The sequence below is a fragment of the Melozone crissalis genome, unplaced genomic scaffold, assembly GCF_028551555.1.
Source record: "Melozone crissalis strain CALT ecotype California unplaced genomic scaffold, PUWL_Pcris_2 ptg000014l_1, whole genome shotgun sequence".
Taxonomy (NCBI): domain Eukaryota; kingdom Metazoa; phylum Chordata; class Aves; order Passeriformes; family Passerellidae; genus Melozone; species Melozone crissalis.
The window spans coordinates 9701903-9726295 of record NW_026535792.1 but is presented as its reverse complement, the minus strand read 5'-3'; the positions used below and the strand labels follow the sequence as shown (position 1 = coordinate 9726295).

General features: G+C 45.2%; 1 protein-coding gene across 4 annotated transcripts in view; it reads right to left on the bottom strand.

Annotated features, from left to right (window-relative positions):
• HOMER2 (homer scaffold protein 2) overlaps window positions 1-21638 on the bottom strand; it is a 53970-nt gene extending 32332 nt beyond the window's left edge. For all 4 annotated transcript variants that reach the window (XM_054272552.1, XM_054272554.1, XM_054272553.1 and 1 more), the window contains exon 1: window positions 21569-21638. In XM_054272552.1, coding sequence (XP_054128527.1) covers window positions 21569-21573 — 5 coding nt within the window. In that variant the 5' untranslated portion in view covers window positions 21574-21638. The remainder of the gene's footprint in view (window positions 1-21568) is intronic.
• Window positions 21639-24393: the final 2755 nt, after the last annotated feature.

The following is a 24393-nucleotide window of genomic DNA, read 5'->3' as shown; positions in this document are numbered from 1 at the left end:
GAAAGGAAACAGAACCAAATTCCAGTGTTGATGCAGATATTGCCTTTTCAGCTCTCAGTGGGTGATGCAGCACCCCAAAATCCTGATCCCAAACACCAGCTTCTTTCTCCTCAATATTTGTGCACACAATGGAGGGGTTTAGTTTTACCTTGAGTGTTTGACCAAGCAAATCACACAGAAAAGTAGAGAAGACTCAGGACCAAAAGAACCAAATGTGATACATACAAAGTCATCTAGGTTCAAGATCAGAATTGAGCCTTTCTTAAATGCCATAAAACTAAATTCACCACCAACCATACCTTTAATCCAAGTTTAGCAGTAGAAGTGAACAGCAAAGCAAGCTCTACTGAGTTGTTATATGCATTTTCATGCTTTTGGTTTTTAAAAGCTATGTTATATAATATTTTATATTAAGTGTACCACTCAATATATTCTTGTCCCATACAAAATATTACATCATGAATAGGTAATTGACAGAATTACTACAGGATCCAAAACCAATGGTATTACAATGGAGCTACCACCCAGAAATTTAAATTAAAATCGAGGGCAGTAAATTTGCAAATATCAAACAAATGAAGTGATTTAAGAGTACAATTAGCTCAGCAAAGAAGGAGTGAACTTGTAAAGCCCAGCAAGGCCTCAGAAGGGAGAAAATGAAAGAGTGGTTTTCTCCTTGCAAGACTTGCACAAAGTTCTACATTTTTCCAGGGGCTTGCAGGTTTCTGGACAGACAGCTGTGCTGAACCATGTAAAATACTTACTCAAAATAAATTGAAATGACAATAGGACTGTCATATTACAGCTGTCAGAGTAGCATTTGCTTCAGTTCTCCCTTATCAGTACCTTGCTGAAGCCAGCTCTTGTTTCACAGGCCAGTATCAATGCCATCCTCAGCTGGGTGGAAAGAAGGGGCAGCTTTCCTTAACACTTTAAACACTTTCCTTATCCATTACACAGGATTAGCATCGTAACACCTACAGAGGCCATGGAGTTTGCCTGTAATAAATTCAAGGAGGGGAAGTTTCCCCCAAGCTGTTTACTCTCTTTAAAAATGTACATTACTTGAAAAAATATTTTTGGAATTTTTTTGCCTTTAAAAAGTTCTGTAGTTGACTCTACTAAAACAAAGGTAGTACAACCCAATATTTTACTCTAAATGCTAGAATTTTCCTCCATATTCCACAAACAACTTTAATTCTGTTACATTATCCTAACTACACCAGAAAACCCTGTTAGAACTGTGCCTGGCTGCTCTGCAGCAGGGGCAGTAAGCATATCAAGTAAATCTGGAGACAATAAAAGCAGAATGAAGGCAAAGTCCCCACTATTATCTACCTATTTGTTCAGGAATCTTGACTGAAGCTGCTGCTGTTGAAACAGGAGCTGTACACATCCATCCAGGTGGATAAATCAATGGATAGTGAAGCTCAGGGCTGCAAATATCCACATTTCCATTTATTCTTTCATTAAGAAATAAAGGCAAAACCTCTGTCCCTAATCCTGTGATTATCAACTACAAAAAAGCCCACCTGCATTTTGTCTTTCTGTGTCACAGTGATAGCGTGCTAGTTGATAAATTATTAAAAAATAAGAAAATGCAATGTGCAAACCTAAACATTTTAAATGATTTGAGGCAGCTGATGCGTTGACCCTTAGTTGTGACTCAGATTTGGAAGGGCCAGTGGGATGCTCCACATGCCTTTGGCCTTCCAGAGGTGGCTCTACAGGTCAGCAAAGCCCCCAGACTGATTTCTGATGCCCTAAAAAAGAGAAAACACCCCCAGAACAACCTCCTGGATTTCCTGGTGTTGCTCTATAATAATTAAGAAAAGAAGATGCATTTCTGTGGCTGTGTGTGCCCCAAGGAGCTCAAAGAGTCCAGGATTCAGCACTGGGAGCTGGTGCCAGCACGTTCCCACAGCACAGCAGGATGGCAAAGCCACCAAACTCCAGGCACAGCTTCAGCACAGGGGAAACATCCACTGCATCCCAAACACCTCTGACCACTGAAGCACACTCAGGCAACTGCGAAACCGTGGCACTCAATTTTCAAGGGAAACACAAAATTAGGTACTTTTAAAACCCTCCACCATGGCCCTACAGAGCTCCAAACTGAGAATGATTACTCTGCCTTACTTGTAACTTTTCTACGTTCAAGAAAGCACTTTACTGGTAAAGGAATGACTTCATCTCCCAGGGCTCCTTTCCTTTTCATTTTCTCAGAGGTTTATCAGCTTTTGTGATAAACTAACAGCAATGCTAACCTGAGACTGCAGAGCACACTGTGCCTGTTTGAGCCCTGTGAGCTGCTCCTCGTGTGAGCTGCCAGCTTGCCTGGGGAGCAGCAGCACTGCCAGCCAGGCTTGGACCCTCACACGAAGGCAAAAGAGAATTTATGAATATTTAAAATCTCATGAATTTTAACCAAAGTTGTTAATGATTGATTAAATACTCTTTAAAAAATCCCAACTGTTTAAAAATCAATTTGACAGCAATATCCACTGCTCAGAGTGAAGCTGCTTGAAAAGTCGAACAGGAAAAGTAGAAAATCACACCTAATAAATCTTTATCTGGTAATATAATTTAAGACAGAAAATGCCTTTTCATTATTATTAAATCTGGCAAGCATGTTTTATAAATATAATTGCAATTTTCAAGTCATGGTTTTACACATTTTAGCTGACCTTTAATTTCTGTCCTTGCTTCATAAGAGCGAAATCTCAAGTAAAAAACAACCACTCTCCTCTAATGTCATTAACCTTTTCCAAAGAATTTAACAAGCAAGCCACAAGATTCTCGAGCTAACCAAGTGCTTCACAGCTGTGTCAGATACAGTATCACTTTCTGGTTAATATACAACCATGCCAAATTTCACAAGTGTGTGACTAGCTGCAAGCCATGTGTTTTGTATTACCCTTCCTAATCAACTGCAATGAGCTCTCACTTAGGAAAAGTTCAAATTATTTAATTCAAATTTCCTTGTTTATCACTTGAATCATGAGCACAACCAGTGATTTAAATCACTTCAGCTGTAAAGAGTCCCTGCTGGTGGCAGCCAGCATCCTCTGGGCCGTGGGATGCTGGTGGCCGAGGGAGCTGTGACACAGCCAGCTCCAGCTGGTGGCACCTGGGACAGCCAGGGATGCTGGATGCTGGAACCAGCTCCAGACCAGGCACTGATCACTGAACACTTCTGTGCTACAGCAATCCTTCCTGCTAGTAAATAAAACAAATAAAACTCCCGTGGGATCAGCACCCAGACACGTTCAAATGCACCAAGTGCCCAGTGCACATCAGGGGGATGCACTGGCCATGAAGAAACTGGAACAAAATAATCTTTGTAGGATCTGGAACATCAAGTATGTTTGTGCAGGAGCTCTGGTACGCCACCAGAGGCAAAACCACTAATTACACATTTTTAAAACTTTCCCTAGCAGATCACTTAACATCTCTGGGATAAGGATTTCTAGTTTACAGCCCAGGATTATTTGTGCTCTCTCCACACTAACTGTAGACAACTTTGCATTAACTGCCCAATTGAAATAAAAATATTTTTTAAAAGCACATATCTTCATATATCTGCCATTTGGTGGAGGATGCAGATGCCTGCAGAGATTTTGGAACGTGGTGCTTCCTGCTGCAGCCCAGCATCATGCACATGTTGAGTTTATCATACCTGACAGTGCCAGCAGATCTGCAGTGATTTGCTGTAACAAGTATTAGATAATGAGGATCTCTCAAGAGAAAAGAGTAGAAGCAAATGCAAAATCCTGCTTTGTGACATATCCCTCATCACTGGTCATGAAACAAAAATCTGTATTTGCTAAACACAACACAATAAAATTGGTGCCAAGTTATTTACATTGAACATTGCTACTACTGCCTGTACTGAAAAGAATTAATCCTCTATGTACATATATTGTAGTTTGCAGTGCCATTTGAATTTATTCAGATCATGGATGGAGATTTTTCTCCTATTTGAAATACTCATCTTGATGAAAGTCCAGGCCCATTACAATGCCTAAAAATTACCTGTGAAAATAGTTTATGTATTAACTCTTCTCACTTGTGTATACACGCACATCTCAAACTTGGAAAAACAACCAACCCCTCTCCCCAAAACACCAAAAGAGAAGTAAAGACAGACCTGGGATGATGACAGAGCTGCTGTGGGGAGAAGTTGCAGTTCATGGTGTCACACACAGCAATTAGCACAGTGGCTGCAGTTTATACACAATATTAATCTTTGCTCCAAGCCAAAATTAGGGTTCATTACCCTCCAAACTGTTACCTCTGTGCATTCAACACTTGTGCCATCTTGGATCAAATCTTTGCAGAAAAAAAGAACCACACAAATGGTGTGGTTCTTAAATCATTTGCAAATCATTCTTAATGATGACCAAGGATGAAGTTAAAGGACCCCTTCTGAACTCACTGCACACACTCCAGTCAAATCAAGTGCATCCCCCTGTGCTACAAACCCAGCAAATTCAGCTGCCTCAGCCCAGTGCTGAGCTCCTGGCACCTCCACACCCATCAGTGCCAGCTCGTGGCCTGGGCTCACTCAGCACGGGCAGCACACAGGGCTGGGGAGAGGCAGACACTAAATCTCAGCCATTTTGGGATGTGGCAGCAGCAGACTGGCACGAGGAGAGCAGGCAGCTCATTCCCTTCCCAAATGCCATATGCCAATGAATCCAGGTCACTCAGACCCCATCAGCTGCCACGGGCAGGCTCTGGTGCTGCCTGCCAGGGCACAGCACAGCAATCAGAGCCTGCTGCAACTTGCAAGGGTGCAAAACCCAGCATGAGGAGAGCAGGTGGGTAATGGCTCCATTTTACACCTGAGGAAACAGCCTTGGAGAGCGAGATGGCATCCCAGGACAACAGAGCCTGGAAATAGAATCCATCACCTCCCCTCCTCTCTGCTGCTCTGCTCTCACTGCCATTGCAGGGCATTTTTATACCACATCTACCCAGGGCAGCTTTTGGCTATGTGAATTCAAAAGGCTGAATCAACAGCTGAATATTCACCACTCAACAAAAAAGAATAATATCTGTGCAGAGCAGAGAGAAGCTCTCAGAGCACTGACAGCTGCTCCTCCTCACTGTGCAGGAAGGTGGGATGGGTGCAGCTCCCATTGCTCCTGCAGTGCAAACAATCCTTCCTCCTCCTCCTCACACTCATTCCCACAGCAAAAATGACTTGTAAGGATGGAGACATAACCCTGAGCAGTAAAGAGCTCAGAGAGAGGGAGGATTTACTATCAGTTGTAAATGGGGGTGGGAGAACTGGCCTGGAGTGATGGGCTGGGCTAGCAGTGGGCAATTGCACCCAGGCTTTGCTGCTCTTTATTCTCTTTATTAAAAAAACCATAAAATCATGCAGGCACTTCTGAAAGTGCCACTGTCAGTACCTGCCAGTCAAGCCCTGTGCTCCCAGGTGGAATTCCCTCCCAAAGTGGTGAAGGCACAGGGAATGACTTCTGGAAAACCCTGGCTGCTGGGACAAAAATTACACTGCCTCTAAAAGAGACAGAACGAGAAACAAACAGCTGTTTTAAAAATAAAAATTACTCAAAGTTCTTCTTTCCAGTCTTGAAATTCTTCTTTTATGAGCAGACCAAGCTCCTCATAATGTGGCTGAAGTGCTGAATCTGGCAGCAGTGTTAATCAAGAGCAAGGTCATGCAACTCGTTCAAATACCCAGTCATGATTCTCTGGTGCCCACTTGATATTAAATTTTATATCAACTCACCTGCAGAAATATATTAAATTTGTGCAAAAAATCCATCTTTTTAAGCTCCCTCCATTTACAGGCATTATTATTTCAACAGAATATAATTAGCAAAAGTGCTTCTTGCATTTTTAGGGAACATAATAGTTCCAGTTACTTAGACAAAAAAAATTAGAATAAAAGTAGCTAGCTAAAGAATTGTCTGTTAAAAGCACAGACATCAATTAAGCTCATTTTTGATTTGCAGCTCAGTAAATCCAAAAAGAACAAATCCTCAGGAAAAAAGCTCTCAGTATGAAAATCGTTGTAACATCTGTGAGGTCTCACAACACCACTGCGCCTTTACTTTACCAAGCCAATATCCAAATTAAAAGGCTTATCTTGGGCACTGAGGAAGCTCACACTTTATTTTGGGATCATCTCCAGAGGTCTATTAACCTTTCAAGACACTGTGAATAAACACTCATACACAAGTGACAGGAACTGAGGGGACCCTGAACTAATCCTCCATAGGTAAGGTTACTTATTGGAAAAAAACAAGTTGAGGCACGTGTGTACAAAACTGGTGGTGTAATTGATCATTTCAGAGTCTTTTTTCTGAGAAGACATTTAAAGGGGATCCATAAATCTGCACCTCAGTAATGTAACCACCCTCCCTTTTGCAAAGGTGTGAGTTCAAACTCTGAAAATAGGAAAAAACACTTGCACTGTGTACAGCCAGCACCTCTCCCACCCTCGTGACAAATGAAGCTGGATCAGCACATGAACAGTCCCCAAAGCCATCCCATTGCTCTGGATTGGTTAAAAATTACATCCTCTGCATTCACCCCAGCTCCAGTGGAGTTAATGCTTCCAGCACAGCCTCCTCTGCAGCACAATGCTGGCATTGTAATATTTCAGGGAGAAATGCCATTGTAAATTGCAAGTGCAAACCCTGGAGTGGAGCGAGCAGGTCTCTGGAGCACATTCCCTCCCTCCCCTGCAGCCTCCACCCTGGCACAGCCCAGGGGCACAAGGGGATGGCCCAGATGCCAGCTCTGGATCAGGGCATGCCTGCATGCACCAAGGTCTGCCCCAAGCAGCTGGCCTTGGGAAGGAATTTATTTTGCCTTTATAAACAAGCAGAAAATTCCTTCGATGCAGTAGTGGAATCTTTTTTACTATTTTTAATTCTTTGGACTTCTGCATGGCAGAGGGCTCAGGGTGCTTTGAGGTTGTATGGGCTACTTCATGTGTATTTACAAAATGAAGAGAGCAAATGTCAGAGGATATATGATCAAAACACACCATACCTACAAACAGAAGACTGGAGTGAGACCATGTGTGTGCATGTAAAACCCACTGACACCACCAGGGCAGCATCTTTATGACTTTTTTCCCCTCCCATGCTATAGGAATTTGCATGGCTGATGAGGATATCTCCACACAAAGCAATCTGAAAAGCTGATTTCAATCAGTGGCGTAATCAAAGCCTCAGTATTGCAAAATAATATGATTAAACACTCCATTATTTCAAACAGCACAGCACTAAGCAAATCCTTGGAGGGGAGTGCTTTTGTGCACTAATCCATGCATGTAATTATTGATATGCTTTCCCATGCCCTATTCAAATGCTCTCCCCTGAGGCTTTTCTTCCACTTACACTAGGGGAGGGGAAAAAAAAAAAAAAAGCCAATCAGTTCAGTTTAAAGAACAAGTTGTATAACTCTTTTTGATCTGCTGCCTGAAGGATCAAATAAGGAATTCCACCAGCTGTAAGGTCAGAAGCAAACGATAGGGCCCTGCTTGCCCTGGTGGCCACCCCCACGTGCCAGCAGCAGGGGCAGGACAGGGCTGTGCCCTGGGCTGGCAACACCCTCACTGCAAGGAAAAGGTGCCAACAGATGGCTTAATGCAAGGCTGCACAGCTTTAATGGAACTTAAGGATGTAAAAATTAAAAGCAATTAAGGGCTAAGCAATTTGCTCAGTGAGAGATTAGAAGGATGCAAAGCAATGCCCACACTGGGTGCTCAGTGCAGGTGTGGACTTGCCTGTGCTGAGAGCAACTCCAGCACTGCCACGTTTAAATGGGCTTGATCTCAGCAGCCTCCTTCTAGAGCAGATCATCCAGAAGACAAAAAAATCACCAAATGTGGCCAAGAGCACCAAAGCCAGTGTATTAAAACCAGGAAAGAGAGGTTCCAGTGCAAGCACAGCCCCTGTGCTCACAGGGACCCCAGAGCAAGGTGCTGGGCACAAAGAGGCACAGCCAGAGCCAGCCCCCACTCAGTGCAGCTTACATCAGACAGCCTGAAAAGAAGCAGATTCCCATTTTCTGGTGATTTTAATAGACCAACAGAATCATCAGGAAGAGTGTTTGGTTGCTGCTTGCACACAGGCTTCTCTCAGCAACTGGGGGACACAGCTCCTGTGGATTTCCCAGCAGCCAATAAGGGAACAGAATGACACATTTCTTCTGCTGCAAGTTAAAAATACAAAGGAAATTTCAAGCATTTAGAAGCTAACATTATTCACTTTGATCTTTAAAAATATAACACCATCTGTAGCCATCAGATTTACAGTACAGATCTCAGATATGTACATTATTTGTTGGTATAAAAAAGCTGTCAGCAGCCCCGGTGCAAAAGCGAGGATCCTCTGGCAATCTCCTGAGTTTCAGAGGGAACTACTAACCTGAAAAACTCAACCATCAGGTTATTCATGGGCAACACAGTATGTACAAAGCAAAAAAAACACCACTTCTCTTGCCACAAACCCCACAAAACTAAATCCCTGCAACCTGCTTGCACTGCAAAGTGCAATATATTTGTAAATATATATTTGCAAATATATTTTTGCAGGTGATATTGGGGGGAACTTACCCCAGACCTTCCTGAACCTCGACAGCCACCTATTTCTGATCCCTACAGACCTGCTCCCTGGCACTCCTGATTTCTGCATGTCAATGCCTTCAACCTTGTAGGTTATGCAAAGGTTATACAAAATGTGAGGTATGAAAGGATTTAATTTCAAGTATCAGCATTTTTCATGCTATGCAGGTCCCACAGTTACAGTTAAAAAGCAAATATGACAAAAAATTGTATTTTCCTGTCAGCAGAGTCTCAAAAATTAGTGTGGGCTGGCTGAAAATTTGTAGAATAAACAAAACATAGCACACATCCCTTTTATAAACTTATTATGCAAGATGAGTTTGGGTAACATGCAAAATCAAATAAAACATTCAAATTATTTTCTGGATATGCATTAGCTATTCCAAATTTAACCCTGATTTTAAGGAGGTGACAGTCCTGAGGGGCCAGGCTAGGACATAGGCCAGGGGAGAGATTGGCAAGAGCAGTCAAAAGTCAGAATTCTTTAAATGTCAGATCATTAATAGTTTTAAAGCCAAAAGGCCTTGACCTTTTAAAAAAATATATTCACTCTGCTGAAAAACTCTCTTCTCGCTTTTCTGAAGTCAAACAAGAAACCCTGGAAATTAATTCTTACCTGTATGATGCTAATGATGACTTTTCTCATGTTTGTAGAATTCAGCTTTTTGTGCTTCAGAAATTAATAGAACAGGAGAGGACATAATTTTTTTTTTTTTTTTGCCTGTGATATACTCTGTCCAGCTGGTATTTTTTGATTGAAAGACTGCACTTAAATCTGGCTTTGCCTTATGAAATTAAGGTCTACTAGACATTAAAAAATCCAATTAGTGCTACAAAAATTAAGGCATACCATTTCCTCAGTCTCATTTACACTAATATAGACTTTTTCCCTTTCTGTCGAGGGTGAAGGACACAGCTGAACGATGGGATTTTTTCCATCTCATTTATATATTGATGTAATAAGGGCAGACAGGTAGGCCCATGCAAGTGCTGATTCTGTCAGCAGCCCAAGTTGCCAGGACTGTGAATATTGTCACTTATAGATTGATAAATGGACTACATGGACTAATTGTATTCCAGCGTCTCTGGACAGATGGCAAATCTTACAGCCATATGGTGATTATTTCCACTGAGCTGAAAGTATATTAACACTTAGCAAATGTTTAAAATGATGAGATGATCTAAAATAATTTTTCTGTGAACGTGGATACAAACAAAGGGCCGGCAGGGCGGGCAGGCTGGGGCTGGGCTCCCTCCCAGGGCCCCAGGGGATATTGATGGAGCTGGCTGTGTGCTGGCCCAGGGCTCTGGGAGCACAGGGTGCTCATTTCTGCGGCTCTGCACGGCCCCTGATCAGTGCCACTCTCTGCCAGCACTGAGACATGCACTCTTCCTTTGCCTGGTACTTCTCATTCCTTCTCTTCCCTCTGGCTGAAGAGATTCTGAAGTTATTGTCCCACTTTTAAAGGCAGACACATAGCCAGCCCTGCCCCCTGAGAATCCAGTGGAGAACTCTCCAAACTCTGATCACAGGATTCCTGGGGCAGGACTGACTCAGCAATGGGCACCTGCAGCCCAAAAAGCCAACCATGCTCTGGGTCATCCCAAAAACAGGTCAAGGGAGGTGATTCTGCCCCTCTCCCTGCTCTCATAAAACCCACCTGGACTATGGCATCCAGGTCTGGGTCCCTCAGTGTAAGAAGGATGTGAAGTTGTTGGAGTGAGTCCAGAGGAGGACACACAGATGCTGAGAGGGATGGAGCACCTCTCATCTGGAGACAGGTTGGAAGAGTTCAGTTTTCAGCCTTTCAGTACCTAAAAGGCTGCAAAAGAGCTGGAGAAGGATTCTTTACAAGGACATGTAGTGAAAGAATAAGAGGGAATACCTTTAAACAGAAAGAGGACAAGTTTAGATTGAATAGGGAGAAATCTCAGAGAGGCTGTGGCTGCCCCATCCCTGAAAGTGTCCAAGGCCAGGCTGGACGGGGCTTTGAGCAACCTTGTCTAGAGGAAGGTGCTCCTGTCCATGACAAGTTAGAACCAGATGACCTTTAAAGTACCTTCCAACCCAAATTCTGTGATTATACATGCACTAAATGCATTTTGCTATCCCTGTGTGTGCTCCCAAAAGATAAATCAACCAGGAGGGGATAGAACCAGGCCCCAGCAATGCTGTGAAACAAACCAAAGCAGCTGAGCAGTGACCAGAGGCTCACCCTGCTCACTGCCAACCATTTTCCAGCTCTGCAGTGCTGCCTCAGTGGCTCAGCCTGTTCCCAGCTGCCCATGAACACACCAGCCTGCTACACATCCCTTTTATGAGTTATGGATCCACCCTTCAGAACAATGGGAGAATACACACAGGAGACCTGATCCTCTCCTGCTCTGAGTTACTGCTAATTTATACCAAACAAATGTGAGCAAAATCAGCTCAAATTCTCCACAGATGTTTATGCTAGAATACTAAACCCGTATAACATGAGTTAAATGATTTTTTGCTTTGCTTCCAGAACAAAATTCTGAACGTTTGTTTTAAAATAGGATTCAAAATAATGTTTTGTGTTCTGCAGTAATTTGTTTTGCATGCACTTTGATGATAGGAAAGTCCTTGCTAGTGGAAACAGCCACCTCCCTTGCTGGGGGTAAAAAAAGTTCACGTATCAGTTTTCCTATTTGCCATAAGTAAAATACAGCAAGTCAAGAGCTGGAAACTGCACTCTTCACAGTGCCTGTGATCTAAAATTAATGCCTGGTGTTGGTATGCAGAATGGATCAAGTACTTGCTCACCCACTGAGGACAAGGTGCCAACTGGTGAGAAATTCTTACTATGTTTTCACACATTCACACTTTAGCACCCAAAGTATTAAACCAACTTCGTTTTTAAGGCCTCTCTCACAGGTCTCGCTAAACACAGGTTTCTTTAAGGAAGCTTTACTACCCCTGAAGGCAGCAAAGGAATGTTTCAGTTGCCCATTTCCCCCCAGACCGCGCAGAGCAGCCCTGTGTTTTTCCATGTGCCTCCCTGCCAGCACTGACCCGGGTCTGGAGCTGCTGCCACCCTGGGCTCCGGCCAGGCTGTGCCCCCAGGCAGCAGCTCCAGCCTCAGCACAGCGCAAGGAGGTGTGCCAAAAAGGAGATGGAAAAAGAAAAAGAGGGGAAAAGTAACTTAACTCCAAGGTGCAAAGTCTGGGCCACCTGTGTAACTCACAGAAATCAGCTGTTCTTTTGTGGAATAATAGCACCGAACATCCCAAACTGCTCCCAGCAGTTGTGTGTCTGTTTTATCTTCTGGCCAATAATTCAGAGGTCGTCCTGCAAAGCAGCTGATGAGCATAAACCCTTTCCAGTACAACCTTGTGTCACCTGTGCTAATTTAACAGCTATTGGGAAGGGTGCTGGGGATCACAGCAATATTACTTTGGTATTTCACAAGAGAAGCTGTACAGAGTTGCACAATATTGCTCTCCCTCCAAAGGACAAGGATGCCAATTCATAAGGCAGGGAGGAAAGACCAAGCAGGGAATGCAAAGTGGATTAGATATTTTGATTCCTTTCCAAACTCTAAGCTTAAAATATAAAAAACTTTGGCAACTTCTACCCCATAGAATTTGAAATGCTAATTTCTAACTCAATGGAGAAAAGTTCTCCCAAAGATATGAACAATACACATGCAGGATTATTACTCTGCAGCTGAAAAATTCAGAGCAGACCTTCCCTGTGGAGGGAAAAGCAGGTAACCACAGCCACAGGAGAGGTGTTTACCCCAGGCCTGGGTCCAGCTGAGGAGGGAAGCTGTGCCTGCAGCTCTCTGCAAAACCACAGCACTGCAGAAAAGTCTGGGGAGGAAAAGCAGGGCGAGAGGGATTGCTAGGAGAGCCAGGCTGCACACTGCCACGTCCTTGAAAGCTGATGCATCTCCCATAATGTGCAGTTTTGAAGGTCTCAGAAAACACATGTTCAGAACCTTCTGTCTGGGGAAAGTCTTGGAGGATCACATGGAAACTTTAAAGATATTATTTGTCCTTTGGAGCTCTCAAAAGACAACGGGGAATTTCTCATTGCGCACAAATACCAATTTTCCTGCTCCAAAGCACACGGGAAGGTGAAAGAGGCACAGAGGGGAAAGAAAAGTTCCCCAGGGAAACATGGGCACAGGCACACTTCTGGATCTGCCTGGGAGATGAGCAGCTTCCCATCTATTCCAAATAACTCCTAAAGCAACAATTCCCTCCCTGGAGCGTGGGATCTGGTCCTTGTTCACAGCTATTGTGTTTCATTGTAACTGAGATTAGAGACTCCAGCTTTCAACTCCATCCCCTTGAATTTGGGTGGGTGTAGTGAAGTGACAGATCCCTGTTCTCAGTCAAGCCAATTTCTGCTCTTCTTTAAAAGGACCGTAAACCAAATTAGATGGGGTTTTATGAATGAGCATTTTTAGAAGACACTAAGCACAAGTTTATGAGGAACACCTCTATAAACAACAGGCACAAGTTTATGAGGAACACCTCTATAAACAACACTAAGCACAAGTTTATGAGGAACACCTCTATAAACAACAGGCAACAGAAAATTATCTATCTACTGTAATGGACCATGAAAGTGACAAACAGCTGTCAAACATAAAATAATCATGAAAAGAGAGAGTTCTCATTCACCTGTGTGCTGTAAAGTTTTAGGCAACTAAATCTCCTTCATTGTTTCATAAAAGAATAAATTTGTCCCTATCACAGCAGGAGAAGGGGGGATTATTATGACAATCACTGAATTTAACATAGACTGTGTACAAAGATACTTTTATCTCCTCCTTGCAGACCCAAGGGCAGGAGTTGTGCCCTTCTGTACACTGTGCCCCTGAGCACTGCCCACTTTCTGTCCTGGCTGGGCAGAATCCTCCTGGCAAGTTAGGGAGGAGTATGTCAGCCTTGGAGGTTTTTTATTGGGGGTTTGGACCACATGAGGGTGTAAGAAGTAAGGACTTTACCTGGAAGGGCTTAGGTGCATCCTATGTGCAGACCACAAAAGATACAGGCTCAGCACAAGTAATATTAACAGAGGAAAAAACAAAAGGGAAAAAAAGGAACTGTAGATATACTATGTTAGTGTTCAAGGGAGTGGGTGAAGTGGCTAGACCCCCTCTTTTGTACAAAGGTGGAAGGAGATTAAACTGACCACCTTGTGGCTCTCATTTATGAAATGCCACTTCCACATCAGGACATGCTACACGGTGGAAGAATAACCCAAAGTGACAGCTCTGGGGGAAAGTTAAGCTAATGGGGACTGACGACATCACCTCCAGGATTGGCATCACATCATCCTGCATGCCAGAAACTGCTCCATCCCAAAAGGTATGATCCTCCAAGGGCCACTGTCATCAGCTCTGCAAGCCAAATCTGCCTCTTGGAGGCATGGAACAGGTTTTAAATCTGTAATTCATGCAAAGTCATCTATGTGATTTGTAGGAGTTGGGGTGGTTGGGTGGCACAGGGACAACTGCACTGCTGCCATCTCTGCATCAGTGTCTGAACTACCCACCAGAACAGAGCTCATCTTTAGACACCCCCATCTGTGAAATAACTGATAAAAAGGTGCCAGACTCTCCCCACATGTCCCACACATCTTCCAAGCAGCCCTGAGTGCTGGCTGGGGACATTCTGCACTTCTCATCTCAAAGAACTTCTCCCTCTTTTATCAAATGCTCTTATTAAACATTTTCAATATCACAAAACAATGTATGTTCCCACAAACAACTACAGAGAGACATTTCAGATGAGTGCCACAGATTCATAGTGGGAAGCTGCAGTACAAAAGCCTGATAAAACCAGGGAGTGAAACAAAGGCAACAATAAAGTGCTGCTGTTCCAGATTACAGAGCAACTCCCAACAGCAGAGAACTTGAGTCAGTCATTGCAACTCAATTAATATGATGGGAGACTGCACCTTGAAGTACAGTACCTTTCAAAAGGAAAAGCTTTGAGTACTCCCCAGCTCTGGCTACACTGCCCTTTTTCCAGGGATGAAACAATAAGTAATTAAATACTAAAAATAAAATGCTCATACCTCCACAAATAAAATTAAGATTTCCCTTCAGAGCCAAGCAAGATTAAAATTTTGTATTTTTTTCCCCCCAAGAAATATAGTGGTTCCATATCTGAGGAGAATCTACTGCAAAGCATTAAGCAAACAACAAGTATTTATTCAGTAAGCAGTCATAGAGCACCATTTCACAGTTCCACAAGGAAGGAGCCTCAGTACAAGCAGAAGCAGCTTTAGGAAAAAAATATTTTACAAGCTGGCTACACATTTTTTAATGTATTCCACAGAGGCCTTTGCTGTCTTCCTGCACTGAGGTACTAAACATTGCCTGATAAGAATGCAGTTGCAGGATTATTATTATTATTATTATAATGAAAATGCTAATGGGGAACAGCACTGGCAGCTCTGGAGGGCTCTCCCAGGCCTCTTGATGCACAGGCAGAAAAGTGCAACTTCTACAGAAATTTTCTTTCTGACTCGCAGAAGGGCTTGAGTTTCTAAATCCTGTAGGCTGCAGTGAAACTTCCAGATGGAAAGGAAACAGTTTGTCCCTTCAGGAATTCTTACAATCTTGCATTTTGATAAGCCACGTCAAACAAATAAAACCAGATCAGTGCATGGAGGAGGCAGGAAAGGAGGACGTGGTGCCTCTGAAGGGAGCAGGTCTGCACAGCAAGCAGCGCTATCTGCTCACACCTCCATCACCCTCCTTTCCTCATTCCCCTGTCTCAAATCTGCACACTCTTGCTCCATGACAAAGCCCTGTTGTTTTGCAGCTTGAGCTCTTGCTAGCCCTCACACTGAAGCCCACAAATGCAGCACACCTACACAGCAGAGGCTCCTGCTCCCCTGTGAGTCATTAGGCAGCCTGTCCCGCCTGCTGATGTCAGCCAGCAACATCCCTCCCTTCTAAACAAATCCTGAAAAGCCTCGAGCATCCATTCTTTAAAAATATTATCTTCATTTTCATCCTGACCCCGGTGGCAAAATTACCATCAGGAAGCAATTGCCAGTGATGCAGAGGGTCCAAGAGCTGCCACGTCAATGAGGAGTGAGCAGCAGCTCTGGTGTCACACATGAGCTCAGCACCGAGCCGGCAGCACAGGCACATCCCTCACAAACAGGCACAGAGCAGCCAGCATGTGTCACCAAAAATACAATCAAAGATCAACTGCATCATCCCATCTCATCTTGTACATTTTGCATGAGTGTGTATTACACAAGCCCTACTCACACCGTGCCCAGCCTGCGCTGGGTGCTGCGTGGCTGTGGCAGCAACCTTCCCAGGTACTGATTGTCTATTCCTGCCCAACTGCTCTTGCCATCCAAAGGGCTTCTTTAATGCTCAAGCTTAAACACTTCCTGTCTTCCTTTGAAGGCAATGCCCTCGTCACATTCTGAGGTTTAAGAACAGGATCATCAGCTATTTACAGTGTACAGTTTTCAGAGAAACAGTTGAAATGCGTTCCTCTGAGCACATTTACATCCTAAAGAGCCATGACCAAATTGCAGGATAAACAAGTCACAGGCTGTCTTTGCAGTGCACAGAGTGCAGAAGGCGATGGAGAGCATTCAAGGTGAAAGCAGACAGAGATTTGACCATGTAGCAACCTTGAGGAATGAGGATTTCCCACTCTGCACACACCCTATCACAGAGTCAACAGGAAAACCAACAGCTGATTGAAAATGCTTACGCCTAAGTCCCTCAGTGTACGTTCATGGGCGAGGCTATTTATCTTAGGCACTGCAATAACAGAGCCAAATTAATGAATAAAACGAATACACAGCACTGCAGAAAATCTAGATGCAAAACCAGGCTGATGCCCTTGCTCTTCGGTTCTCAGCAAACTCACTGTCCTCTGCCTGGTTCATGCTGGGAATATGCTTGAACAGTTTGAAACACTTGATCACATCCTGGATCAGTTAAAAAAGTTTCAGTTTAAAGGAACTGAACATCAAATAATTCCTTTTAACATTTTAAAAGAATGTTTTCATTTAAAAAGAATTTAAATGATGCCTTTGTTATCAGGAGACCTACTCACCATTCTCTTTTCAAATAGAAAGAAGGGCTTGAGGGACATCCCAGCTTTGTGGAGAATATTTTATTTATAAGATTTTTCTCAAGTGATAATTAAATTAACAGTGGTAATTAATTAGGTTAGCAGCTGAAAGCAATGTAACTCACGACTCTTGGTATCAAGTTTTCCTTCTGTCCACTCTTTCTACATGAGCAAATGTATGGGAAATTTGCAGCAGAACATTCAAACTAGTTGTGGTACTGGCAGATTTCTCCTCTCATAATTTAGTGAATTTATCTGTAGCAGACTTTATAAATTCAGTTTCATGCATGTGTCTGCAGTGCTGTGAACCCTCACACAGTTGTGAGAGGTGAAGTCACTTGGACAAAAAACTGTTACAGGTTTGTTCACTCACCTGAATCCAGCCACACCAAAACTCAAAACACCCACAAATCACTATGAGGCCCCAGATATTTGGTCCTTTCTTTTCCACCCACCCCACCAAGCTCCCTGCCTCACTAACCTTGCATAAATGAGTTTAACATAAGGGACTACACTCTGCTGAGGTCAATGGAGTTTCCTCATTGTTTCAGTGAACCCAAATACTGCTCCAGAACACAAAGTTCTCTGGACCTGACTTTTCCACAGTCTTGTACAGACACCTGTATTTGTACAAAGACACAGAATCCTCCAAGTCAGAGTAACATCCATTTATATCTACCCCGCACAATGGAAATAGCCATGTCAGGAACCAAGGCTGTGAAGAATCAAGCTTCAAAAACATGAGATGAGCAGCCTCAGAACCTATCAGATCCCAGTCCCTTTCCCTGAACACCAAAACCACCACCAGCTGGATATAATCTGCCCCCCTGAGCTATGCTGGGAACCAAACTTAAGCTGCTGACCTTGAAATCTCAAAAGAAGAGTCCCTGAGCTGACAGCACCAACTCAGCTGTGTTCAGGCACACTCTCGTCCCAGCCCTGCTTCAAGGGACTGCAGGGACAGCCAGGTGCCATTCCCTGCCTGCCCCTGGCCTGGCAGACAGATGGCCTGGCCAAACTTTGGAGGGAGCTGGCGAGAGGCTCCCGTGGATTTCAGTGGGAGCTGGAGGAAAGCCAAGGTGAATTTCCTCTGCAACAACACCATCCCTGCCACCGAGCTTCTCAGGCTCAGCTTATCACCATGGTTTCTAAAGTGCTGCTGGTACCAGAAAGTGAACACCCTCCAAAATTATTGCCTTCCTGTAACACGAGCTTCATCACATGTTCTCCTTTGTTTATCTCCTTCACTCCTTGCCCTCACATCAGGTTTTGCCTTTTACTCCCCAAATACAGCCACGTGTTGGCCGATGGATGTTGGCACTGCTGGCAGCAGGAGGGAGGAGAGCAAGGCTGCCTTCCCTGAGCTCTTAGATGTCAGAGCATAATAAAAACATGTACGGCTGCCCTCAGCAATACAGCCCCATGCACCTTTCTGTGAATGTATCACAGGGGGAACAGAGTTTTGTTCAACAGACCAAGCTCCTTAAGATGAGGGTCCTTCATTGCCTGATCCAGGCTTGGAAACCTTGCCCTCACAGGTTTTGCCTTTTCCGAACCTCCTGGGGCTTGGCTCAACGCTCACCTGGAGAGTTATGGATGGATCCCAGATGCAGGGAACTAAATTACCCCACTAGCCCCAGAGGAAGCAGCAAAGAGAAGACATCTCATGTCAGCCAAAAGAAAGGTGTGCTGTGAGCTAGTTCATCATTAACCTGTATCACACACACTTCTACATGACTGTACAGCTTTCTGCAATTATTTCTAACACTCAGAGGCCTGGTTGTCCTTTTGATATGATTTATAAAACAGAACTAAAACACAATTTTAATGCTAGAGGGCATTTAAATCAGTTGAGTTTTAATCCAACAGATAATATAAACATCAGCTTCAGCAGTGAAGAGATTTACAGGTCTAATCCAAACTGGATACTTGTCATACACCTCATAACAGAAATTATTTGTAATGGATAGATAAGGAAGTACAAATGTTGTAAAGAAATGAAAATAATAAAAGAATTTAGGCACAGATGAAACAGCTATCCAACACCTTTTAAAATCAGCTAATACCAAAACCACAAGCATCCTTATAACTGTAAATTTAACTTGGGCTGCTGAAACTGAGGTCATGGTGAGCCAGACCACAGCTATCAGATGAGTAGGTACAGCCCACTAACATCAGAGACACTTCCTTGATTGTGCCAGCCCTTGGCTTGCAACAGCAAGAGACAAAGCAGGAGGTATTTTCAGACACAGATTTCTACAGCTGGAAGTGTGTTACATTGTGGTTTTCAAATAGCTGAAGTTTAAACTTTGAGAGGATTGAGGTAACAGCAGCGATCAGATATACTGGGTAGAAGAAAGAAGTGATTTGGGAAAAGATCCATTCCCTTTAAAGCAGACATTTGTCCAGTGAGATTCTTAACAGTGGCTTGACCAAAATACAGTGGTTTCCAGTCAGCAGCAACTTTCCCATTGACTTTTATGGACACTGGAGCAGATTTTTTTTTTCTGGTGACTTTTTTACAAGGTTGTTTTCATGTCCCTTGTATTACAGGCATTAGGTTTTTTTAAAAACATGTAAATTGTAAAACTTGACACTACCTTGCTGCCTAGTGAGTTGAACTAAACCAACAGTTTAAATAGCTCAGCTCACAGCTAATAAGCAATTTAAATAGCTTTGCTTTGCTAAGCTCAAGTAGCTGTATCAGGTTTCATAGCACGATCAGTCACTGCCAAATCCATAGGCAGCATTTAAATGAATCATTAGCAATGGTCACCCCCAGGAAAAAGAAAAAAAGGAAAGTAAAAGAAAAAATATTTTAAGAGCTAAGAATCAAGTCACTGCCACAATTTCTATGAGTACATCCCCCATATGTGACACCAAAATGTGCCCAGGAAGCAAATCCCACTCAAATGCCTGGGCCAAAATATATTCATCCAAGTAAGAATGACTGAGCTCTGTGTTCTGACCACAACCTGCTTGAGCACAGAGGTGCCCATGAGTACAGAAGGACAAGCTGGAGCATGCAGAGGTGAGGGATTTGCAGCACAGATGGAACCGGAAGAAAACTGGGAGGCTGCTCCTGTGCCATGTGTGCTCAGTAATGCTATCACAGCTGCAGTAATGCTATCACAAATGTGCCTCCAAGCTCTCTGGATCAGAAAGGTGAATGGCAAGATAATTATGTGAGACACTGGGAAAATGCATATTCACCAAACACCTTGTCTGAACTCTGTACAGAGAGTGCAAGAGAAGGCACAACCCACGCTGGAACCCGGGGAGTGAATGACACTGGGAGCCTGATTTCACATGCACCAGGGTAAGGCTGAAGAGACCGAGACACACATTAAATCAGGGTGCTGAACTGGGCTAGTGACCGTGCCTGCTCCCTGCGCAAGCCTGCACGCTCTGACACTGCATGCAGCAGCACAGACAGCAGCACAGCCAGAGCCCTCAGCAGCCTTTGCAGCCAAAGTCCTCCTCAGCCTGAGCAGCTCCAGAGGCAGAGCAGGACCACACCGAGCCCACAACTCCACCTGGCTGACAGAAGGGGTGGAGAGCACTGTGACCTTCCACTCATCTCTCCAAGCCACAGCTAAACTGATCTACCAGCATGGAAGCTGTTAAAAACGACAGCAACTAAAATATCTGCCTTTAGAGGCACCCAGGCAGAGTGACAGAGGCAAGTTTCCGCGGATGGATGTTTCTGATCATCCTGGACTCTGCGGGGCAGTGCTGCTCCAAACAGGTTTCAATTCTTCTTTCTCCAACCCCAAGGACAGTTTCTCTTTTATCTTCCAGTGAAACTTTGCATAATTAAGAAGCAGATGAGCCCCTGTAATCCTGAAGAGAAACGTGGGGAGATACTCACTTAGATCCTATTTCTCCCTCTGCCCCTGTACTTCTATTCAGTACTCCTGGGTATCAAATTCGGACACGTGCATGTCATTTTAATTCATTATTCAACAATACAGCCTCGAATTGTACCACAATTCGACAACAATTAACAATTCCATAGTGGGAATTTGGACATTTGAAAGCAGCAGAGGAAGCTCAGAAACTGGAGAACAATTCCTTGCCACATGGTGGTGAGGAGAGGCAAGGAAAAGGTGTAAGAGAACATAACAGGATAAAAATAAAGTAAATTAAATGTGTGGGTTTGGAATCCCCCAAGACATTCTGGTCGAGAGGATCTCAAACCTATATATAGTTCAAGCCAAAGGCACAACCTTAGCCTCTCTTCTCTGATATTTAGTTCACAAATTACCCAAATGCCAGCATTTGGCTTTTGTCCCCTCATATAAGTTAGAGGATAGCAAAAATGCAGGACTAATTTTTGGAAAGACCAAGCTGAATTCTCCAAGAGGCCACCACACGTGGTCAGAGACTCCTGGCATGTTAAAAAAAAATTTAGAAGGGAAAAAATTTACACAAATTAGGGACCACCTGGCACAATTCAGGCAAGTTTACCGTGTGCCTCCAGCAGCCAGAGCTCGGGCAGAAGCAGCGAGTGAAAGATCTGACAATGAACTCGCGGCACATCCCGCGGCTGACCGGGCGCGGACCGGACCCGGCCCCGCTCCGCCGCATCCCGAGCCGCTCCCGCTCCTTCCAGCGGGGATTTCGCCGCCGGTGCTCTGCCCCCGCGGCGTGCCCGCTCCGCCGGCGGCTCCCGAGCGGGCGGCGATGATTAATTACGCTATCAAATGATTAATTACGTTATCAAACGCTGCCGTTCAGGGCAGCGCTCCCGGGGCGGCCGCGCTCTCCCCGCTCCGCACCTGCGGCGGGGCCGGGGCGGGAGGCGGCGCCCACGCGGGGCCGGGACGCGGAGCCCCCGCGGGCCGGGCCCGGCGCACTCACCCCATGTCTCGGCACCTCTCGGCGGCGGCGGCTCCCCCGGGCGGCTCCCCGCGCTCGGCGGCCAGCGGCGGCCGCGTCCCCACTTCGCACATGCGGCCGCCCCGGGCCCGGCTGGCTGCGGCTGCACGGCGGCTGCACGGCGGCGAGAGCCGTCCTGCTCCTCCTCCCGCCGCCTCCCTCCCCCCTTACATAACCTCCCTCCCGGGCGGCGGCGGCACCGAGCAGCTCCCGCGGCTCCCGCCGCCCTGCCAGGCGGCAGCGCGGGGGCGGCGGCCGGGGCGGGGCGGTGGGCGCGCCGCGGGCCCCTCCGCTCCCCGCCGGTGGGCGGGATGTGCCCCGGCGGCGGCGCCGGGAGGAGCGGGGCTGCGGGACCTCGTCCTCACGGTGCCCTCGCCGGACGGGGACCAGGCGGCGAGAAAACTTCGCGTGAAGTTGTGGGGTGTCCCCACGCGGCCCCGCCCGCGGCCGGGCAGCCTCAGCGGCGACAGGGATGTGCCCACCCCGGGAGCGGCTGTCCCGGACCGGCTGTCCCGCACCGGCTGTCCCGCACCGGGATCCCCCCGCCAGCCCCGGCTCCGCGGCGCGCCCCGAGCACGGGTCCCGGGATGCGCTTCCCACCGGAGGCGATGCCACGCCGGGGATGCCCGGTGAAACGCGAGCGGGCGATTCTGTCCCTCTGTCCCGCCTCCCCGCGGTCCGAACCCGCGCTCCCCGGACCGTGAGTGCGGAGCTTGCGGGGCCGGCTCAGCCCCGTTCGGCGCTGGCCCCGGCAGAGCCGGCCCCTCAGCCGGGCAGCGTCCCCCTGATCTGCCCACAAATGGGAATGAATCCCTCCCGTGAGGGCTCAACCTCCTCTGGCGCTTCTCAGCTGCAAGTCTGTGCCACATAGGGTCCCAAAATTATGTAGGTTTCGTGAAATTAAGAGGGACGATTCCTAACCAGGGAAGGAAAAATTGGATTAGTGTGGAAGAGTCGTGTAATGGCGACCCAAGCACGAGGGTGACACTGGCATCTGACCGGCAGTCACAGGACACAAATCCATAGCACAGCCGTGGACCTGCTCGTTCGGGTGTTCACAGGACTGTGTACACAGACACACTTACTCTTTCGTGGAGAAGATACGCCCAATTCACACATAAGACAGGCTTTTAACTTCACCCACACAAAGCTATAATTAATACTCTGCCATCAAGAGTGATTATTTTCATATTTTTTTTTAATCTCACATTGATTTATCCTTTCTTTCCAAGGAAGTTTAGAAGTTGTGGGAAAGGTTTTATGTTTGCTTTCTTTTACTTCATGTCTAATACCTGGGGGTGTCCCTAGTATTTCCTTGGGACATCATGGGAGTCCTGAAAGGAAAACTTAGCCAGCAACCAAACAGCTGGACAGTGGAACCCCTTTTCTGACAGGCAGCTATTTCCAGATGTCTGGAACACCAAAATGGAATTTCAGTCCCATACACCCAAAGTCCATGTCATTGGGGGGGAAAGGAGCAGGGTGAATGACACAGACATTGTCACAAGGTTATGGGATGACACCTGCTCTCTTTACCACAATCAGGGTTACTGTGGGTGTTGAAGGAGACTTAAGTCCTTACCTAATCACTGATGTAAACGTTCCTGTGTCCCGTTCTGCCAGCTGAAGGTGAGGCTCCATTTCCTCTGGGACAGCCATGGCAAAAGTGACAAACCTTCCATGCTCATGGTGAGCTGTATCCTTGGATATTGCTTTGATGTGACCATTCCTCTCTTCTAGGGGAACCAGTAAGGGGTCACATATTCTGAGGGTAAAACCAGCAGCCTAGAAATCTTGTGGAAAAAAACTCTCACCATGGATCTAAGCATTTTATAACACTGTTTTTACACCATTTACCTCATTTTGTTAAATTACATCCTCCATTCATCAGAAAGAAGTTGTCTTAGTCCTCTCTAATTAGCTCATTTTGGTGAGTTTCCAAAAAGCTGTGTTTTATGAACCAGTGCTGCATGAGACTTACAAGTATCTAATGGAATTGGATCAAAATGGGGTAATGCACTCACTGTGTGTGTCATGATAAGATGAGAATTGGAAATTGGAACTGCAGTTGCCTTAGCATTTTCTAATTTCTTAATCTTTTCCAATCTTGCATTCAAGACTGTGCTTTCATCCCCATTTGCAAAAATAAAGCTTAAGTTTATGGAAGCATAATTGCCTGTGAAATTCACATGATACCGAATTTTGTATATTACTTTTGTTCATAAGGTCTGCCAACTTCATTCATGCTCTTTGCAGAGCTGTCTTGTAGGACATAAAAGGTTTTAGTCCCATTTCTTCAGTACCCTGAGACATTTTCCCTGGCAGACAGCAAGTTAACCCAGTTTTCTGCTCTTGTTTGGGAGTATTTGGGATAAGTGCAGGCCCTTCATCTGAAATTCCCACTATTCTTCCAAATGGATGAGATACTCCTCCTTCTGAAGTGTGGCACAAGTGGAGGACTTGTGGTCCTCCTTTCTCTACCAAAAAACGGATGAAGCCCTGTCCTCACTTCAAGTCAATGGTAAAAGTCCCAGGGATTTGAGTAAGGCCCAAATTTCATACAAACCATTTAACAATATCAATATTGAATTAAGCAATTTTTGTACAGACAGTTCTATCTTGAACCTCTCAACCAGCACAGTGTCCTAGTTTGTGTATAGCTCCCATTGATTTACATTATTTTTGTGTAATTTAGTATTGCAGTTGTTTAAGGTATTTTCAGTTCTCTGGAAATGAGAACTATAAATATTCTATCACAATTAATCAGTTCTCAAGCTTCATGTGTGACATGATCTTTCATTTCCGAG